General features: G+C 39.7%; 2 protein-coding genes and 1 long non-coding RNA gene across 5 annotated transcripts; 1 reads left to right on the plus strand and 2 right to left on the minus strand.

The window, feature by feature from the left end:
• The first annotated feature begins 268 nt into the window (after positions 1-268).
• On the plus strand, positions 269-2,940 carry LOC144536957 (uncharacterized). Its single transcript, XR_013503792.1, has 7 exons — positions 269-361; positions 1,350-1,406; positions 1,507-1,570; positions 1,808-1,880; positions 2,373-2,430; positions 2,655-2,709; positions 2,844-2,940. It is a non-coding gene; the product is annotated as an uncharacterized LOC144536957 (long non-coding RNA).
• Positions 2,934-8,662, minus strand: mcmdc2 (minichromosome maintenance domain containing 2). Its single transcript, XM_078280320.1, has 14 exons — positions 8,458-8,662; positions 8,206-8,336; positions 8,063-8,122; positions 7,770-7,965; positions 7,472-7,594; positions 7,256-7,357; positions 5,752-5,880; positions 5,342-5,579; positions 5,037-5,242; positions 4,724-4,890; positions 4,077-4,256; positions 3,816-3,955; positions 3,354-3,463; positions 2,934-3,267 (listed from the first exon to the last, which is right to left on the minus strand). Exons 1-14 carry the CDS (start codon positions 8,552-8,554, stop codon positions 3,101-3,103), a joined length of 2,046 nt encoding a protein of 681 aa, XP_078136446.1. The 5' UTR covers positions 8,555-8,662; the 3' UTR covers positions 2,934-3,100.
• A 94-nt stretch (positions 8,663-8,756) lies between these two features.
• sgk3 (serum/glucocorticoid regulated kinase family member 3) lies at positions 8,757-20,615 on the minus strand. 3 transcript variants are annotated; one of them, XM_078280318.1, is made up of 17 exons: positions 20,356-20,615; positions 15,448-15,630; positions 15,228-15,311; positions 14,948-15,020; positions 14,725-14,800; positions 14,404-14,479; positions 14,062-14,111; positions 13,773-13,830; positions 13,347-13,430; positions 13,121-13,252; positions 12,481-12,593; positions 11,886-11,922; positions 11,318-11,404; positions 10,914-11,009; positions 10,492-10,647; positions 10,112-10,201; positions 8,757-9,661 (listed from the first exon to the last, which is right to left on the minus strand). In XM_078280318.1, the coding sequence occupies exons 2-17, from the start codon at positions 15,541-15,543 to the stop codon at positions 9,491-9,493; spliced, it is 1,479 nt and encodes a 492-aa protein (XP_078136444.1). In that variant the 5' UTR covers positions 15,544-15,630; positions 20,356-20,615; the 3' UTR covers positions 8,757-9,490. The 3 variants fall into 3 exon arrangements, with proteins under 3 accessions (XP_078136444.1, XP_078136442.1, XP_078136443.1); XM_078280316.1 differs by having other exon boundaries at positions 20,351-20,615; XM_078280317.1 differs by lacking the exon at positions 20,356-20,615 and adding an exon at positions 17,346-17,502.
• Between the last annotated feature and the right edge of the window lie 1,670 nt (positions 20,616-22,285).

A 22,285-nucleotide genomic window follows, 5' to 3' on the forward strand; every position in this document is an offset into this window, starting at 1 on the left:
AAATGATTAGGTCGTTTATTGTGTCTGTTTTATCTAATCTTGTGAATTTCCACTATAGATCACTAATTCGTCACAAACTGGTGCTTTTATGTAATGTAATAATTAGCCATTTTGCTATCTTAAATATGAGCGTCAACTAAACAGGATGTAGCTGGTGCTGACAATATAATTATTGCCCAGCTGTGCACTACATGAGCTTCAGTACGTACTGCGCAGCTCTGCGGCGCATTTAAGAGAGGTCGGATCCGGAAGTCCATCCTCTTACCTTGGAGGAGACACAACGATGAGCAGAGACGAGCGCAGCTCCGCATAACCTGAGAAAAATAAGAAGACTGCGTCATGTTTAGTCTTCATTACAACGGTAGGCAACAGTGGGATGACATTATGTTCCCCCAGCTTTATTGTTTGCATGTGGTAGACGCGTTCTCCAGGCGGATTCGCAATTAGCTCTAAAACACAACCATAGCTTGTTAGCTAGCTAACAGCTAGCTCATGTCTCGGCCACGTGGGGGGGAGAAACTGCTGGTCAATTTGATTTAGAGGAGTCTTCCTCATGGCACAAACCAAACACGTAAGCTTAAGTTACTTAATACCAATTCTATAATATAACGCGCACTTGCCTCAAGTTTAACATTGCAAGTTAATGAGTCTCAGAAGGCGAGCAGCGTAACGCACGTGGATTTAGATGTCGATTCAGTGCAGGGCCTGCTGTGAAGTTACACACGTTAATAGTATGCCATACAAGACTTGTCTTAGCCTATATACAGGCAGCCTGCAGGAAATAAAATGACTAATCGGTGACTTTTATGCAACTTTACAACTGACATTTAGCCATACCTAACGTTACTAGTTAACCGGTTTCGAGGTCTCTCGAGACAGGTCTAACATGCAAGTAATGCAATAAATCATTCTATTAGACAGTTAAACAGAGAAAACGCCCTCCGTGTCACACAGCCCTGACCATATCTGGTTCTGTGCATGGGTCAATGGATGAGCTGCTGGTTAGGGAATTGTCGTCCCATTATTTCACTGGGCCAAGTCATCATGGCTCCCCCTGAGGACGTAAGGTCGTGGCAGAGGTGGTGACCTGCTGTTGAACCTGCGAGGTGTTAGCCAGGCTCCCAAGCTGGGTTCCACAGCTACCCTCTGACCTCCGGGTGATCAGTCATCTGGTCTTGCTGTATTGGCTTTTTCTTAAGTACATCTTATTCATGCAAGCGGAAAATCAATATCACTCCAGAGATTAATTATTTGTGGCTTGGAAGTTACCATGACATACTTGAACAAGTATTGCAATTTTTAAAGATGACTGAAAATGTGCACTAACTTCCAGACCTTCTTGTGTTTAGCTATAGATGTGTGGATGAAGATGGAACATTTTATCTATGATTGGTACACCTGATAAGGTAAGGTTACTTCTAGATATCACTGTTAAAACAAGTTTGCAGGATTGGTAAAATTTGCTTTGAAAGGACTGTGAATGAAGTGGAATCTGTTATATTTCAGATGTCAAGTCACCATTGTCTACCACAGATGGCCAAATATTGGGTTTCACCATGTGGACCTTAAGGTGAGCCCTAAGTATTTGATAACGTTTGGCCTGTGCTTTATTGTAAAGGCCAGTTCTGCTGCTGGAATAGTGATGACTTCACATTTTGCCGTTTACCCATCAGACAATAAAGTGGTGAAACTGTGACTAACTGAATCACCAGCATGAGATCAGCTGGGACTGGCTTTAAAAAAAGCACCAATATGATGTGGATAATGGCATAGACTTTAAAAAGGTTTGTCCTGTTTTTCCTTTCAGCTGCTTCAGAAGTCGCCCTGTGGTCAGGGACATGTACCCGACTTAATCCGTTGTCTCTTGTGCTGATCTGGAGGTGAGTTCCTTGCTACAGTATTGTACTGATTATGCCACTGGGACAACGTTATCATGTTTTTGGTTCACCCACAAGACGTGATAGGTGGTTAAAGTGACAGACTTGAGTAATTAACTTTGTCGTGCTGTAAACTGGACTTTGGAAGGCAGTCCTGCATAGTTTATAAAAAAAAAACCCTGGTTATTCAACTTTCTGTGGCAGAGACATGGCTTGCTTAAATGATTTTCTTAATGTGGAGCACTGGCAACTCTTGCAGCTGGAATAGTGATGAGATTACCTTTTACGCCGTTTACCCATCAGACAAGAGAATGGTGAGATTGTGTCTACTGAATTACCAGCTGCTGCCTTAGTTTCACTCCAATTGCACTGTTGTCCAAAGGATCTGGATTTTTTTTTGCATGCACCACCGTAAAAGGTGTCATGTATGACAGGAAATGTCTCAAATTATGGAATTGCAATATGCAGAACTGAACAATCCACGTTCTCCTACAGATGAGCAGTTGGTGCAGCAGTGGAACAAAAACGCATGGTGTTCGCTTCATCTTATGTGGTATGTAAAGCCCATACTGAACTTATTTGTGTCCCAACTTGTCAAGACTGGCCTGTTTCATGTCCTGATTAAAGTAATGATGAGTTCACCTTTGCCGTTTACCCATCAGACCAAATATGGGTTGCTGAGACTGTGACTAACTGAACTAAAAGACAAGTGGTAAATCACTGGATTTTTTTTTTCTTCACATGTACTGATTATGTATTAAAATATTTCTTGGCAAGGTTACCGGACCAGTTGGCCGATCAGAACGTCTTACGGTGTAGCCTCATTTGAAAGGTACAGAACCCAACCGGTCAAATGTTATTTATGTTGAAATCAGGTTTTAGATGTTTAGACATCATACCCCAAATTTAACAGTCTAACTGCAGTGATTATTTTATTTTTTAATGGTTCTATTTTTGTGTTTACAGTGTTGCTGGAGCTGATGGATCTCCAGTTGGAGGAAATCTGGAGATTTGTCTTTTTTGGGGGGGGGGTGATGCACCATCATTAAACTTATTAAATCAATGTTTCCCTGCATATCTTTTCTGTTGCATTTAGATGTACTGTATCTAGATCCTTAAGATCACCAGTGAGTACAACTGAAGGAAGGAATGGGGGGGTGCATGCTCATGTCATATCAATTGGTTGTGTGATCTTGTGCTACCTGTGTTTTGAACGTTGAGGGCTACTCCTCTGTGATGTATGTCTCTGCTCCCGGTGCGTAGGCATAGATGAAGCGTAGGATATTCTGGTGCAGCTCATCCAAGGTCTTGTCTCTCTTGTGCAAACCATCCACATCTCCCAGGTCACAAGGAAACACTGCGTCAGGTGGAATAGTGAGGGCAGATGTCCCTGTAGGAAGAGGCAGGCATTTCTTGAAACTGTTACTGGCCTTGATTGCTTTAACAACAAATACCCAGGGCCAGGATGCAAATTACCATGCTTGAGAGTGACTGAGTTTTCACAGAGGAGCACAGCAATCACAGCGTCTTCCTCCTGTACTTGTGCTCTGAGACATAACTTGCAGTGGGCCTCAGCCAAAGAGATTCTTCAACAAAAAAACATTTGAGTCAACAATTGCCAGAGTAGCTACATTTATTTTTTTTAAGTTATCAGATTTGTATAAAATTGGGTGGCAACAGATAATTGAAGTAATCAAAACTAACAGGCTATGTAGATGTTTGCAATTTATAGCTTAATTTGACATTATCCTGCAGTAAAACATTTATTTTCAGTTTTAGTTCAACATAAAATGTCTCCAGTGGAAAAGATTTGTAAACATTGTCATAACAAAATTGTGGTTTGGAGGATAGTTCTCCACCTAGTGGATGATTGGACAAGCTTTACACTGGTTTAAGAATGTAAAACGGCTATTAGCATTTTTGCAGTACAGTGCTTACAGTAGTTTGATAGAGGCCACAGACATCTTGACACCCTGACTCTGTGTTCGGACTCTACGGCTGGCCATGTAGTAACCGTGAATGATTTTCTCTGCACCAGGGCTGAGCTCCACTTGTAAAGTCCGTGCATGAGCTACCAGCTGGAAGGCATAGAATTTAGGACAGCAAGTGTAATTTAAGGTTGATGTATAAACACTTATCAAGTCAGTGTATTTTATTAAAGTAATGCCAAGTTCTTGGTAGCAGAACACGTTCGTTAACCTCGTGGTAGTCTTGTGTAGAAAACTCCCAGCAGGATGGGTAGAGGGGTTTTCCAGGCTGCACTGCCTGCTGGAGGGTGTGGATGGTCTGAGCAAGTAGGGCCTGCTCTCCCACCGTATCCCTACACTGAATCACCAGGCCAAAGGCATCTGCCAACTGAACTGGTACGGGACCCATTTCCTGCTCCGAAAGAAGAGACAGGCCATTGGAGAGCTGTCTAATTTCTAACATGCTGTTAACCTGCCAGGACAATATGCCTTTAAGTCAGAAAATAACCTGGAATCTAAGCCATATCTGAAACTTCTATTTGACTGGTTATAGTCTATTGTTAACCTTTCCCCTCCCTGCAAAATAAAAAAAAACAAAGCATTAATTATCCTCAAGGGCCCTGCTGTGAAGTAATGTTTGGGCAGGGCATTTCCTTCAAGAAAAGTAAATAGTTTCATATTCCTGTTAGTTCTCTACAATCTACAAACATCTGTGTTGAGTAAAATGGGACATTTCTTAGTGTTTTGTACCACACAAACTTAAGTTCTGCTAACATATTTTCCAAAAAGTCTCCATTCAGACCTGCTAGTGCACATTCAAACCATGTTTTAACTGAGCTACACAAAAGCAACACAACACCATGTTGAGTTTGAACCCACTGCTGTTCCCAGTAGAGTACAGTCTGCCCTCCCAGACCGTCGAGAGGCATCCGTGGCGTCTGCGAGGGCCCAGAAGCTGCAGTGGACTGGGAAGGAAAGCTGCTGGTCAGCATCCTCACCATACTTCTTCCCTGGGATGAACACAGACACTGTGCAGCTCTCCAGAACTGAGAAACATTCAGAGAGTGGGAGAGCATTGTACAGGTAGACTGGCTTTTTTTGTTCGAGAAAGTATACATAATGTGAACTGCTGACAGAACGCTCTCATTATAACGAATGCCATAATTTATTATTGATGACTTTGGTGCTCTACCTGACTGAATGGCATCCAACCTGTCCTTTTTGTAACAGCCCAGATCTCCCAACATGCAAATGCCACCGGTGGCTAGCAGGGTGGAGCCAGCATGGATGTTAGCAGTGCCTGCTCCGTGTTCGTCCCGGGACAGAGATGCAAACATCTCCCCCGAGGCCTGATGCCTGACCCCTCGACACGCCAAGCTCAGGCTGTACGTCATTAGTCTGGCACAAACACAGGGGTAACGAAGGACTAAATCTCAGGTTTCATATGCAGTGTGTCCACTTAGGACGTGCAAAGTTTGGTCAAGCAGACCACCTTACCTGTCTAGTATGAGAGTGTCAGTGGTGACAACTAGGAGATCCAAGTTGTGATATGTGTCTTTTGCATCTGCTCTAGTCTGCACTAAGCTGAGCAACAAGCTCAGCTTTAGGGTGTTGTATGTGCCTGGAGGAGCTACATCCAACCCAAAGCAGTGAGCCACAATGGCAGAAAACCTCCAGGGAGAACCGGCTGTTGCCTTCAACAGCTCCTGAAAGCTGGCACTGATTTTATGGGGATCTGTAGGTAGAGGTAGAGAGAATTGTAAATGTTTCAATATAGTAATGAAAAAATATGAAAATTGTTTAGATTAATCAGAATATACTGTGTCAAGATGTGCCAAGATTCACGTTATCAGTATGCCTTTGGCTTGGATTTCTGTGGATTTGGAGCAGGACTTAAACTGCCTTACACTCTGGCTCCCACGGTTGGACGCTATTTGCCTCTACACTCCAGGTAATGCTGGGCCACTGGTGCACATGCGCAGGAATGCCTAACACCCTGTAGAGTTGACCGATTCTCATTGAGTTACACAGCTCATCTGTATGAATAGGGAAAACAAAGCAATAACACTCAAAGGGGTTGTTCTGTGCTGTCTGGTGATTATTGTAGAAACATGCATGCCACCTACAAACCACTGCCAAGAGAAACAGAGGGAGGCCTTTAGAACAAAGATTTCTCTGTGTGCGAATTGCACAGCCAGCTAATGAGTGTTCCTTGCACTTATTAACATATGTGTTTAGTAACGGGAACCCAGTGTATTGAATTCCTCTACAGCACTGGGTCAACAGAATATGTTAATCCTGGTGCTGAGATTTGCTAAGCTCCCAGGGGTTCTGGCTGGACAATGTTATTAGAGGGGACAGAAACACTTAATATCCCACCATGAGGCACTGTGTGCGGCTGGCTGCACAAAAAATTATTTATTTGAACTCTCCCCCACTAAGTTTGTGTTCCAAAGTGAGCCTCATTTAGTAAGCCAGAGAAAATGAATGACAAACCTCGATACATCGGACTGTGTGTAAATATAAGCTATTACAACCACATTATTCAGGACTGGGAGTGACTATAATGGATGAGAATGTGATTTTACAAATAATACCCTTTAAAATTTTGAGGGTGTCAATCTAGAGTACAGGATCTACTTTAAGATTTGACTTGCAAATGAAAACTGAGCCTTTTAACCTAGTTAAACTTAAAGTGCTCACTTGTTCTATGCTGTGCAAACAAACTGGTTGATGGTCTCCGCCAGTCTCCATACCAATGTCTTTGCTCTGCATCTTTTAGCTGTCATACAGTATACTGTCAGACCAATCAAATAATCCAGGGGGTATTCATGTCTAACCCTCTAACAGCAAAGGCTTTAGATGATTCAAGTTTGAATCAATGTTGTTTATTTCATAACTATGTTAATGGTTAAGTTAAACAATATCACAGACTCTTAAATGTGACAGGGAAGCCTTTTTATACTCCACCAGAGGGAGATCAACTGATTGTGTGCTGATTAGTTCAGAAGTTGTAAAGGGAAGTAGTCCTGCTTGTGTTCTGCAGCTGTTCTCAAGATTAAAGAGGCTTGAAGATGCCAAAAAAACGCAAATTCAAATCCTGTTTGAAAGATCAGAGGGGAACTTGTAACACTCTGTACTGTTAATGCTATCATTTTGTATTCTTTGTTTTGCTTTGTTGTTGATTATGATGTGCTGTAATACATGCTGCTAGTGCCTACTCTCTCTCAGGTGGAATAGGATTGGAGCTATTAGCTTTGTTTTCTATAACATTTTATGTTGCTACAACAATTAATTTGTTGGCTGGGTGACATTGTAATAGGAGACACAATTATGCAGTTATAGAGTAGGCCTGTGTTTGAGCAACATAAAATCCCATACAATCTGTAAACTTGTCTAATGTAGACCTACCTCTGAGAAACAGGGTGACAGACTGGTACCTGAGTGAGCTTTGCTGATGGGCACTTAGAACACCCAGTGCTTTGACGTGGATCAGCTCCACAAGCTGTTTGTCTGTCTCCACAAAGAAACATTCGCAAAAACACAATCAATGCACGGTTTTCTTTTAACCTTGTGTACCAATTCAGATGTCTCCATTCCAGTGGCATTCAGAGGCATCACTCTCACCTCCCAACACTCTAAACTTCACATCCTCTTTCAGTGGGGAGCTGCAGATCATGCAGGTGAAGTTGTTTCTCAGAGTAGCTGACTCTGTGGCTCCAGGTGCATGGACACGAATGTGGTGAAACCCTAGAGTCGCCATCCAGGGAAATGAAATTAAAAGTGAGTCCAGTTTTAAGTCTGTGAATGATACTTGCCAGAGACATTTTATGTGTGCAAACCCAACTGACTCTGATCTGTCTTTACAGTTAGTCCTACTAGATGCTAAGAGAGGTGACAATGTGTCTTCCTTGCAGTGACTTACCGGTAGAGCAGGAACAGTCATCATTAATGCAGAGGAACCTGGCACCCTGGGTGTATTTCGTAACCCTTGTCATGGCAATGACCAGGCCCTCCATAGAGACAGGCCTCACGGGCCCATACCCGCGAGGAAAACTACAAAGGTCCAATGTGTACTCAGGGAAGGGAGGCAGATGTGTCAACTTCAGAATCACATTCACCTCAAAGGGAACAATCAGATGACACATTGTTTACAGGACTGAGTCAGAACCAGTGGTAAAGAAACAGCTATAGCTAGCTACACCAATTTATTCATACCTGACTCTCTGTGTGTATTTTTTCAACAAGTGAAAGTGTCTTTATGGCCAGGAAGCAAACCTGAATGAGGAATTAGGCAAATGTAGTTAACCTTATAGTAGAATATCACATTTTATTTAAGCTAGCTCATAGTTTTCACTTACAGACTGAAACAACGCTGTTGCTCCTATGGGATCATGCAGAACACGGTCACCCAATACGGGATCCACCTCTATCACATCAGAGGGATTCACACTGATACAAAACCTGTAGACTGCCTCAATTTGTTGGGGGTCTGGAAAGGAGGGGCAAAGGTTAGCAAAGTTGAAATCCTAGCTTGAATGTAGTGATTTTAGCTTGTAAGGGTTAGCTAGCTAGCTAGCTTTCCATTTCCCTCACAGCAGGCCTAACGTTACCGTTGAATGTTTTGCAATCTTCGGCCAGTTTCTGAAGGCCACCACTTCTGTCTAAATAGACCAGAACTGATTCTTTCAACGACAAAATGTCAGCCATTTTAACTTAGTGGTAAGAAAGTAGTACGTTTATTTTTTTTAAGAAAGTAGCTAGTAGCTACTTTGCTAAAGGTAACGTTGGCATGACGACATTCACGTTGCCATGGTGACCACCCAGCAGCTGAAGGACTAGGATGTGGTGCGATAAAATGTAATACAACAAATACATTATTACTATTAAATACACAAACATCTCTGACAACTTTTCTTTGATATTTTTGTTTTATTACTGTGCAGGAATATAAGCCTAGTTAATTGCCAGTCGAAGCAAAGCATTGTGGATTTCTAATTTCTGCAATTATGAATACATGTTATAAGGCAAAGCAAAACAATAAACACAAATACAAAAAATCTAAACAAAAAACGATTCACTAAATATTTAAAGACAGACTGAAAAGTAACTGAAGAAGCAGAAGACATCTTTTTCTTGTACAAATGTGACCTATAAACCAAAATGCTTAATTCAGTGGTCTCTCAAGTAATCCCTATTTCCAGCTTAGTTAAAACGATGATGATACATAAGTGTATTTTTACAGTAATTACATGGATGAACACACTTCCATCAGAGAGTCAAATAGTGTGATTTTAAGTCCAGTGAATTGTTCAAGTATTTTCAGAAAACTGCTAATTGATTTCATTTAAGGGACAAATTTAAGGCTTTTTTAGAAACCACCGGAAATACCAATAATAGAGGATGGCTGTCCTTAGTTCTTAAAAATATCATCTGTTATGTATATATATTTATATAAATACAAATTGGTAAAAAATAAAGATTTTCTGGCAAACTTTGTTCCAACCAAAATCTGTTTTAAGTGCTGTTTTGTCTCAGCTGCATGCTTTGGCTTCATAGAACAAGTTAATTCATTGTATAAATTCTTCCCTTTAGTCAAAAGAAGTTATGATGGTTAAGGCAATCGAAGACCTCATTGGGAATGTTTCATAGGAAAGAGTCATCAGAAGCTGGGGCATAAGAGAAGCCCACAAAGGCGTCGTCGGCCTCCATTACACTGGCGTTGACTATGGAATGGTCTTGAGACCAGCAGACGGAGTTGGGGACCATCTCATCTGTGAACTCAGGATCAAAGTTTTTGATGTCACAGTAAGAGCTCTGTAAAAACATTGGGGAAAGAGGGAATAAAGTCATATTAGCGTTCATGGAACAAATTCGGAACAAACTGCATGTGTGAATTCGTAAAAGGGACTTAATTTGATGGCAAAATACAACAATACAGTTACAACTTGATTTTACAAAGTGCTTTAAAATGGGAAAGAGTCAAATATTCTAAACTTCAAACCAAAAATCAACAAACAAGACTTAAAAGAGAAAACTCCAAAACCTCACTTGAAATTCTAATTCTACTAATTGAAAGTCTATAAAAATGCATTTTCGTGAGGTGGTTGACCTAATTAGGCAACCTCCACTGTTAATTAGAAACGCCTGTGCAATACAGTAGAATCAAATACAAGAGCATTGCAATGAAGTTTTTCGTCTTCAGTTTTTGTTGACAGACTATCAGAGAGGTGTTCATTCAAATCTTTTGTTAAAACAAATATTTACCACATTCGGTATAAATGGGGGAGTGATCTTCTTCTGTTCGAGGTCATCCCAGTTGATGGAGGAGAAGAAGCAGTGTTCTTTTATCTCACTCTGAAAATGTAGAATAAATAACATTCATTTTGTATTTATAAAAACAAAATGCAACTCTGTTCTTTTAAATCAAGGCTGAAGACTTCTTTCTCTTTTACTGATGTTTTAAACTGCCATTTAATGTTTCATGTAAAGCACTTTGAACTGAAAACTTTGAATGGCAGTTCATCTGTAATGTATTTACAGCAATGACGTGATGTACAGCGATCGGCCACACGAGGGAGCCCAAACATGAGGAACGCTGCTGTACATGTAGTGTCTGTATAGGTGTACTATATAATTCCACTCACAAAGTCATCCCTGGAACCCAGTCTGTGTGGGCCGTCTTTCTCCAGCAGGCCCTGGAGGAGAGACCAGGCTGTGCTGGACGCCCCGGGGCGCATCACTAACGGTTTGTGGAGAATGTTTTCATACATTTCATGTGTGTCCCTGCTGTAGAACGGCGGCTAGGATATGAATGGAAAAGAGACAAGTAGAGGCATGTATGTGAGTGTGCAATAAGGCGCTTTGACATTTAGTGCTAAAGCAAATTGGCTGCAGTTGACCAGTACATCACGTTAAAACTAAAAAGGGTTATCCATAATTGTAGTCAAGCCTGCCTACCAAAGAATGAAATAATACTAATCACTGTTAATTGTGTGGTATACTGCAACAAATGAGTACAATGCATTAGGGATATTTGAGGAAAAGTAGGTTCAAAGTTAAAACTCACCAGGCCGAAGAGCATTTCATACAGCACTGACCCCAGACACCACCAGTCCACTGTATTATCATACGGCTGCTTCCTCAGGACTTCTGGGGCTAAGTACTGGTCAGAAGGAGCACACAAACATAATAATATAACATTTGCATCTTGCTTCTGGCTAAAATACACCAACCAAATGTTTATCAACTATTTTTGCTAGTAAAAGCCTATTTTTCTCTCTAGAAAATGTGATTCATATCTCTACACAGACAGCACTATGGCCTCAAGATAGAATACACTCATACAATCATTAACCATACTTTATTCCAAAAAGTCTGTTAATGATTATTACTTTTTGACTTCTTTGGAGCGCTCTGGCGCAAAACTGGTAGTAATTAGACATGTAAACATCCAAATCAATGCTGCCATACCTCAGGTGTTCCACAAAATGTAGTGGTGGTATCTGTCTGGGAAATGCCTTCCTTGCACAATCCAAAGTCCGTCAAAATGATGTGCCCCTTTTAAAGAGAGGACACAGGGACGTTTTTAGACATGTGCCACACAAGCAGCTCATTATCCCCAGGGACTGAGGATTATATTGTTGCACAGGAATGTTGGCTGCAGTGTAGCTCAGTCAGTCCCATTCACCATTCCCTCACTTTCTCAATAAGGCTAGGCAGGAAAATCATTAGTAAGACCTAATCCAATCACACAAATTCTGTCCAGCTGGAACTGGAAATGACACTTGTTCACTGGTGGTACAAATGACTGGACTGGAAAAGAATGAAATTTGTGCTGTACGGTCCCATGTAATAAATCTGCAGCCAGTGTTTAGGCACTGATGTTCCATACACTTAAATAAGTATTGTATTGTCAACATAATATCGAATTTGAATAAAGTAGGTGCTGCGCAATCCAGGTATATTCAGTGTAATTACTGCTAGAGTGGTTGTACATCAATTACACAACAGTGTTTAGTTAAAAAACAGGAAAACTCACTTCATGGTCAAGGAGGATGTTTTCTGGCTTCAAGTCTCTGGACAAAAATGAACACAATTGAATGAATTTAAGTAAATGAGACACATGGCCATAGCCAGCATTTGGAAACACTGAGGGCATAACAATGTATATTTTGTATTATATATATTTATTTAACTATTAAAATATACATTTCCCTAAATTGTATTTCCCTACATGGAGATCTAAATGCTACTTCAAATAGATCTCTACAATGCCAGGAACATAAATCTGGTAAAGAACTCTAAAATAATATCAGAATCAGCCTTAGAAAATAAGTGTAAATTGTGTGTAATTGTAGAATATACTTTTGTTTTCAGGTAGTTCAAGCCCAAACACAGAGAAAATGGTAGCTACCGCCCTGAAGACACATTATCATGTGAGTGAGGCCAACATGTGTCACACACATATGTTCAATTGTATACATTGTAAACTTCATGACAATCAATGTCTGATTTAGTATGTGTATAAACGGCAACTAAAATATTGTCACATTTTTTAGACCTTAGTTATGTTTAGGAGATCTGATTAATAAACTTAACACTAAGCATGCGTTCTTAATAAACCCTCAACGTACCTGTAAACAATGTTGAGAGAGTGCAGATATCCCAGTGCACTTGCCATTTCAGCAATGTAGAATTTTGCTCTGGGCTCTGGAAAGGTCCGCTCTTTTTGAAGATGGAAGAAAAGCTGAAATTAAAATGTTCTGTTAGATTATTGGAATGCATTATATATCCACTGTATTGTGGGAGCATACACCACCATGAGAAAATCGAATAATTAACCATGATGTGACAAAGTTGCAAAATGTATGTATGTATGTAATGCCTTTACAAATGATCTTTATTTAATAAATAACTTGTCTGGTAAGTGTAAATACTGATCTGATTTAATTTACATGTTACTGGTCTTTGTAGTCAACATATTCAGAAGAAAGAGGCAGATTTACTGGGATACTGATAATAGTTATTCACTCTCACATAGTCACACATGACAGCTTTAAAATAGCTGATCACACTTGAAGGAGAAACACAGGAATTCACACTCGGTGTGTTTAGTGTGTGATCTCTAATGGGATTGTTAACAAGCAACAGTGCTGCTTTGACGAATGTCATTCAAGCTATGTAATACATAATTTCCTATATTACTGACATCTCAGCTTTTCTTGAACTTGTGACTAATTTCTGTGTGAGCGCATTATTCACAAAACTACTCACTTCTCCTCCATTGACGAAATCCAAGACGAAGTATAACTTGTCTGTGGTCTGGAAAGAATAATGAAGCCCCACCAGGAAAGGGTGTTTCACATTCTTTAGCAGCACGTTGCGCTCTGCCATGATGTGCTTTTGCTGTTTGGAAGGAGAAGTTTAAATTTATAAGAAGAATTATAATTCACGTTTGCGGGCCCTGAAAATGGATAGTCATATTTGATAGTAAAGTTACCTCTTTTCTGTTGAGAATGACCTTTTTCTGTAAAACCTTGACTGCATAATACTTTTCATCATGTTTTCGTTTTGCAAGGAAAACCTGCATCACAAGGAAAAGAAAGCACGTTGAACACTGTATCAACAGTGTGAACCAGAATGATTCCAGATCTGATTCTCACTTCCTACATGGAAAGGCCCATACACGCAGAACTAAAACTTGTTGCTATCCCAATAGAAAAACATTTCTAAACAAAACAAATGTAACTCAAGTATGAAAAAAATATATATCAGGCAACATGATTCTTTCTACATAATGAAAGTACTACATTGAAGACATACTTTATCTTAACATATTCATAATTTGTGTTTCTACCCGTAAAAGTTCTCGCTCTGGGATGAACACAAAGCCACTGTACTTTCCAGTATTGTGTTGTTCACATACCTTCCCAAAACTCCCCTTTCCTATGACTTTTAAAAAGTCAAAGTCTGTGGGCTTGGCACTGAAATAAAAATGACAGCACATTAATATCAGTGCATGTAAAAATGTATTGTATGTGATTACACAATTGCAAGTTTAATAAAAGCAGCAAGGCAACCTGCTTTGTGCTATAACATTAGATTTCCCTAAAGTGTATTTGAGAAAACATAAGATCAGATTTTTTATCCCGGGGAAAACTGTTAACTGTAATAATTTGCCATAAAACAGTTGACAGTAAACAGGTTGAACATACTGTGGATTTCCAGAGGGTCCCAGGTTAATGTTTCTGGAGGTAGAGTTGTTCTGTTAAACAGCAGAGAAAACATTACCTAGATTAGGCTAAAACTGAGACACACTCAACACTGATTCACTGCTAAGGACAGTTCTTGGATCCAAGAAATCAGTCCTTTATCTGTACTACAATAGTAATCTGTGTTTATTTTAAGCCTAGATAGACTTTCGGAGGTAGAATACCTAACTTCTCCACTATATCTGGGCTATCCAGCACATCAGCTGAAAAGATGTGGTTAGACAGCAGGAAAACAAAAATATACACAAAGAAATACAGATATTGATCCATTGGTCAGTCACTCACTTTGTCGTCTTCGTCCTCAGAGGCATCTGAAAAGTTTTGCATTTTGTCCATCAGTAGAAAGGCGCTCACGTCTGGCCTGTAAAGTTTAAGACGGACCAAGCAGTGAAATAACAGAAATAAAGTCACAAGTTAAGCATGACAAAGCAGAACATACTCCATCTTTTTTTTGTTTTTAAATCTAATTCATGCCAAGTGTGAAGTATGGTTTAACAAATTTGATCTCATTAGATTTTTGGATTCAGATCATTGAAGCCATTCATCGTGATAAAGTCAGCGATGTATTGTAATATAATGACAGTGAGAACACCAATCAAAACTTACTGGTTGCAAAGCTGAGGATGTGAGACAATTCGCTTGATGAACTCATGCAACCCTGCTCTTCTTTGCTTGATGAACTCTTAAAATAAACTTAAAATTAATAATCAAACACTAGGCAAAACAACATGGATTGGGCAAAACAATGAAATATTTTTTTGTTTTTTTAACATCAGGTACTGGGATTCTGATTTGATGTATGTCATACATCAGCCTAGTGAACACTTACCAGGTTCAAAATTGTCCCCAAATATCCTCTTGGCAGGAATTTTCAAGTTCATAGATGGAAACTGTTTCCTTAACTGCATTAAAAGATAAGAGAGCAACAGAGAAAATGATGTTATGGCTGGGAAACATCTATGGTCACAATCATTCCAAATGTCAATGTGAACAGCATGTCACAAAAGCCGGTAAATCAAAAGAATGAAACACTCGTGAACAAGATTATGCTAATGTGTTAGGTAAGGCATATGGTGTAAAATCAAAAAAGACATTGTTCCACCACTCACTGTGTTGTAGAGTTTATCAAACTCTGCATAACGCCTGAAGACAAACCATTCCTGTTGTCCAACATTGACTATCACTTTATAAACCTGAAAAAAATCACAGTATCACATGCTAATATGGTCAATAAATATCATGTTATGCTCATTTTACAAAATGACCTTTGTAGAATACATTTTTACTCAGAACTGTATACTGAACAATGAACTGAATGTTTGTACGTACTGTGTAACGCTTTTTCTTGTCCCTCTGCTCGTTGTGGCAGGGTATGCTGACATTGGGGAGACTGGGTTGCTCCTCCATCTTAAGGGCTGTCGGCATTCAAAGGTGCAAGGTCATAAAGTGATGTGTCCTCCTCAAGATGAGACTTCAAGTATACAACTGGCCCATCGCCATCATGGGTCACTGCTGCAGAGGAGAAAAGAGAACAGACCACTCTGTTATTCAGGAAGTGAAACTGGTGTTCTTCTCCTCTCGACACATTTCAGTCTGCAGCGTTTATGTTGTCTACACATGATATGATACTTTATCCCAGACTATAACTTTGTAAGCGGTTTCTAATTTATTAATTTGATTCCTCACGGTTTTGTCAGTTGCTTGCTTGTAAGGGCATTGCTGGTTAAAAGCATCATCTTGAGGTCCCTGAGCTTTTCTTGGAGAGTGAAGACTGTAGCAAGTGTAACAGGCTACAACAGGAGGGTCAGTGAGCTGCAACATTGCAGTATCTGTGCAGACGCTTCGGCACACGCAGAGACAGAAAGACACACAGACACACACACACACGCACACGCACACACGCACACACACGCATGCACGCACACACGCACGCTCTCATACCCATGCTGCGTCTGTGACATTCTCCCTTGTTCCGGTCAGTAGAAAGGTATTTTTACATAACCTTCCAGGGGTCTTTGAAGCTGGAGTTACACAATAGGTTAAGAGTAAGACCCCCGGAATTTCTCTTCCCCAACGTTTAAAGAGAGAAATAAAGCTTATTGCTGAGGTGCAAATGCAATAGACTCCTCACCCCTGACAACAGTAGCAACCAAAGATGAAGACCTCGGATCCCTGAAGGTGAAGAAGGGGGTCAAGTTCATTACTATTGCAAAAAGTCTAAAAAGTGAATTATCAATTGGAAAAGATGTTATCTCCTGTATTCAACTCACATGAGGACATAATAAAGAACTATTATGTATAGGGAAAATACTAATCTAAATAAAATAGACACACAGAGGCAGATCTCTCTTTTCCTTCACCATGAGTTATGTAAATGTGTTGGTTTCTTTTAGAACAAAGCTCTTTGTCCGCTGCTCTGACTTGTCCATTGTTTTTATCTCAGTGAGGTCAGCCTAGTTTGTTCAGTAGTTTTTGTCTTTCTAACTGCAACCCTTGTTACTCTCACTGTTGTTTAGTCACAACACACAGAAAACTGGCTTTGGGTCAACATTCTCCTTCTGCGTAAGGATCCTGAACGCATCCTGAAGCGATGTCTCATTCTGCTCACGTTGGGGTGAGGGTACAGCAAAAGAGCGTCCCTCTTTAAAATGCATGTGTGCGATCAGAGGGACCTTCATGCCCTCTTCATTCACTAGACTCTTTTTTTCTCTTTTGTTCCGTTCAACTTTCTTTCAATTTCATTTTCACCCACATGCATTACGACAAACCACAAAGAGACCAATGACATAAACATTTCCTTTATCACAATTGTCTTTACTTATATGCTTTAAGTGTTAAAACTAGGGTTTCATTTACCATTATTTTCATTGGAGCAGTCTGTCAATTACTTTCTCAATTAAATCGATAAACTGTTTGGTCTATGAAAATGAAGCCCATCACAATTTTTGAGAGCCCAAGGTGACATGTTAAAATATCTTGTCTTGTTCAACCGAAAGATATTCATTTGATGACATAAAACAAAGAGACACCGACCATTCTCACATTTAAGAAACTGAAAGCAGAGCAGTTTTGGATATTATGCTTGAAAAATGACTTGGAGCTATACATTGATTATCAAAATAGTGGCAGATAAATGTACTGTCAATTGATCAATTCATAATTTAAACTCATGTTAAAACTGTATCTTCACCAGCAACATGTAGATGACAAACGTTGGCTGTATTTACCAGTTCTCCACTCCATGGGGGAAACAGTCAGATCGGTTTGTGTTTTTAAAACCTAGCTTTTAAATACAGAGAGCTGGTGAGGTTGGTACTCCTGTGGCTGGTGCACATAAAAAAACGGTTGGCTATGTCCCTGAGCTGCTACACATCTGTGGATGTTTTCCTGGTTAACTGACTGTACGTCACTGTGTAGGACCCGCTTTTTAACATTCCAGAAATACTTTTGTTCACGGGAGAATTAACCTACAACCATCTAGTACAACTTACATTTTGAGCTGACACTGCTACTCCTTCATATGGAATGCTCCAGCTCACCACACCCGCTCACAGACATTGTCAAGTTTATTTAGAAGAATTGAAAACAAAGCTTGGAAAGGCATACGGAGTATAAAAAGGAACACAATTAATGTTAAGCACATTTCCTAGCTGCAGTTTAAGCCCAGCATGCCCTGCATTTTCACCACAGCATGAATTAACTTGTGCTGACAGGCACAAATACGCTGAACTACTACACAGGATCAAAAATAGCATTCTTCCTGCTTAGCTCAAACACACATCCTTGCATGTGGATATCCTATGAGGATGTTGAACATGTTTTTTTTCTACGTGTGTGGCTGTGTATCATGTGTGACAAGCCATTTTAGCAAGAAAACAAAGCACAAGTCAGCCTACAACGTTAAATCAGATGTGAAAGCTCAATCAGGCATGCATCCACTAATACACACAGAAACACAGACCTTTGCAAGGCGAAATGGTTAGTGAAGATGAAGACACAAAGACCTGAAATAGGAAGGCAACCTATTTCAGAGGACCTGTCAATTACAACCTTTATTATGTAGGACTGCCGCCTCTTAGTCGACTAAGAGAGTCAACTTTATTGTTCTTAACGTATATTATTTCTTTTCTGTCAAGCAATTCTAATTCTATTAGGTTTAGATTCTTCTCTTTTCATAGTCAAAGTTAATATTTAATAATAAGCTATTGCACTGATCAATCCCTACACTGTTCTCTTTTGCTCTACCACCATAGCACACAGTCTACCTTAGCACCTTTAACTCTTTAAATTTCTATGAGTCATTTTTATGTGAGATATATGTGTGCATGCGTTTGTTGTGTTATGTTTGTCTAAGCTACTGGATGCCTAAAATTTCCCTCAGGATGAATAAAGTATCTATCTAACTATCTATCTATCTATCTATCTAATCGGTCGTATTGGTCTTAGTCAACTAAGATTTCTTTAGTAGATTGATTAGTCATTTTTTATGCTTTTTTGATCCTTAATGACTTCTTTCCGAGAAACTTATGAGCACATCTCTGGTAAACACAAGATGTAACAAGGTGCTTTGCATGATTCTTTGTGGAGAAACTCAGTTTCACAGATCTGTCGATTAAATCAACTAATCGATTAGTCGACAAACTCGTATGAGTGTTAGTTGAATAAGGATTTCTTTAGTCGAGGACAGCTCTATTATAATGACCAGGTACGTTTAACTGTAAATAAAAAAGAATACATGTATTAAAAACTGTTTAGGTTCACATCAAATGTTTAAACATTGACGATGCACCTAGATTAAACAGGTTGGACACATGCAAATCGTTACATGTGGGATAAACTGAATAAAATAAACATTATTGTAGTTTAGACGTTTCATATTATAATGCAACAGAGACAGATATCTGATTGAGGAAGTGCAGCTGGTGGAGAAGTGTGAGGGGCATGAACTCAGACAACCCTGGTGCGTGCAACTGACCTCAGCATCTGGACAAATTCCTAACCTGACCTGACTGTCCAGACAGCTCACTTGCAAACTGTGGTGCTGACTTCCTTTTAGAATCAGCTTGTGCACTGACAAAATGACAGGTTCATCAGCCTTAAAAAATTTGAGATCAAAGAATGTTAGACGCTCTATGTGCAAGCCCAAGCAACTTCTCAGCATATCAGGTCTACCAAGATTTGAACTAATGTTGGTTGGTGTTTTTAAACTCCCACACCACAATTTATCACAGATGTAGCTCTCAAATAGTAAAATGCATCTTGCCATCTTGCATAACATGTATTGTTATACAAAACATGTTCTTCATAGCAACATGTTACATCAAGGAACCAGTTGTGAACCTCCTCAACTCACAACAAGTGGAAAGTAAGCAGATTTCTACACAACAAAGTTAAAATATTGTCAACAGGGAACAGAGGAATAAGGATTATCAAGAAAAGCATCCTTCTTGTCACTACAGACTTATTAACTGGGCTATATATAATAGCATCACAGGAGGAAAAACATTCATATACACATCACCCAACTTAGAAATGGTTGTGTGCCACCACTGTCCATACCACACAGCTGAACCAACATCCAATGTGGATGGAAAATCATTTTACAGCATATGAGGTCTGACACATGATTTCTACAGGCAGAGAACAATTATATGGGGGAGTATAACACGTCCATAGAACACAGCATTGGGAAGGCCTCGCCTGTTTAATTTTGGCTTTGAGCCGTTTGGTATGCTAACACCTGAGGCTATGTGTGTTTTGTTTTTTTTAAATCTCAGCATGGACGTGTATTACAGGAAAAGCATACCTTCTCCAACCGAGGAGAGGAGAACAAAATGAGCTGGAGGAGGGAGGAGCTGAACACACACGAATTGAAAGGTTTGACATGCTCTAACAAGCTCCCATATGTAATACAAACTGTAAACAATACAGCAAAAGCTTACAATTACACATATTCTACGTTTCTCGGGTGTGCTACACAGCAACGCTAACTTTGTTTATTACGTTTTGCTTCAGTTGAACTTCTGTTTAGTGTTGTCTTCGAGCAGAAAAAGTTAATATTGTGTAATAGCCAACAGTTATCCTTTACTATTAACGTTTCTTCCTTACAACGTTTTGTTTCTTATATTGTTAACGTTACAGGAGCTTCGTATGCTAGGTTGATTACCCTACAGCTAACCAACGTTACGTTAGCAAAACGAGAACAAGTTAATGTTACGTGAACATCACGTACCTTACAGTATTTTGATGCGGTGTTCATCTATTTCCGTAGGTCCAGTGAGAATGTTTCGCTCTACAGCATTTCATCTGTCAATACAGCGAACATTTCTCCAGTTTTGGTTGTAACAACAGCCCCTAAACTCTCAAAGTGAATGTGTAGTTTCTTGCTGTCCATACGCGTCTGTCAAGTAAGTGAGAGAAGCAGAAAACATCAGTCTTTCCTGGCTGTAGAAAGTTCGAATGAAATTTGTCACGGGACTTCACAACTGCAACCGCTAGCTATCATACTGGACAGAATACACACTGTACTTCCGGTACTGCATTTCAAAACATAACCAGAGAAAACACAAGCGGTAGCTGGTGGAATGTATGTTGCTTGTACATTAACTCAAATACAAAAGTACAATTTTGTAGTCCTTGTGCTTTTTTGTGAGTATTTCCATTTATTGTTATTTTATACTTCTATTCCACTACATTTTAGAGAAAAACAAATAGTACATTTTAGTCCACCACATTTAAACTACAACTGCAGTTACCAGTATAGGAACGTACAACTATTTTATGAATGATGATGCATTAGTTATAATTAGATTCACCACAATCAGCACCACAATGATATGCTACTTACACATTAATATTATCTATCCAATAATTTGATATATAATATAACCTTCACTGCATAATGTGTAGGCCTACTTTAGCTGTTCATATTCTGCAGTTTTACGTTAGGAAGATTTCCTTCTGCTCTGGACAATATGGTTGGATGATATTTACATAAGGAGTAAGTTAAACATAGTGGAAGTCTTATCAAACTTGAGTTTTGTAGCTTTTAGTATTTGTATAAGGAAGATGTTTACCCAAGGAGTAAGTTAAACACAATGGAAGTCTTAACAAATTGAATTAGTTTAGTTTTGTAGTTTGTAGTATTTAAGGAAGACTACAGAAAAAACAAGCTGTTTTAAAAGGTGTTTGATACTTCTCGTATCATACTTGGCCCAATATATATTTACTGTATTAAATCCAGATATTAAGGAAATACTATCTTTTCTGACAACAATGCTAATGCCAGTATTTTCTCCTTTGAAATTTCCGTTTCGTGACGGAATGTCTGTTTATCATGGCTACTAGGGGCGGGTGTTTTCAGCCATTTCAATATTTGTGTACTCACATTGAATTATATAGCTAGAGTACTCGAGTTGGTTACTCGCAAAAACAATTGAGACACAGCCAGTGAAGTGATCCCGACTGGTCCTGGCTAACACTGCCATGCTAACACGCGATAACTGCTAACCTTACCGGAGGACCAAGCAAGCGGGCCACGGCTGTTTACAACCACCTTGACAGACCTATATGACAGAAACCACAAGTTTGACTTCCTCATAATGGAAACATGCAATTTAACTTTGGCAAGCAACCGTGTAGTGTGTTCAGTGGCTGTAGCCGACCAACGGTGAGTAATTTTAAGCCAAGAAAGTGTGTCTGTCAGTCGGATAGAGAGGGCTGTGAGTGTGTAGTGTATTTAGCGATTGTTGCCGTAATTTTAAGATGAGAAAGTGTGTCTGTTAGTCAGGTGGAGAGAACAGCAAGGTTGTGGTGTTTTTAGCGGTTCGTGCCATCATTTTAAGTCAAGATGTGGGACAGTGGTGACCTAAAGGATAAAGATGCGAGCTTGGGACTGGGAGGTTGCCGGTTCAATCCCCAGACCGGCAGGATAAAATCTGGGTGCTTTTGAGCAAGGCCCTTAACCCCAACCTGCTCAGTGGCCAGCAGATAAGACTGTGGTTGTACTGGGCAGCTTCCAGGTATGAATGTGACAGGTTGTTATGACTTGTCAACATAGCCAGCATCTGCGCTGTGGAATAATGTCTGACTATGTGAGACTAGCGTCTAGCAACATTGTTGGATGCTGCGTTCTCAACCTGGCAACCCGTGAACTTCGAGTCTCCAG

Source organism: Sander vitreus, chromosome 22 (assembly GCF_031162955.1).
Source record: "Sander vitreus isolate 19-12246 chromosome 22, sanVit1, whole genome shotgun sequence".
In the NCBI taxonomy this organism is placed as follows: domain Eukaryota; kingdom Metazoa; phylum Chordata; class Actinopteri; order Perciformes; family Percidae; genus Sander; species Sander vitreus.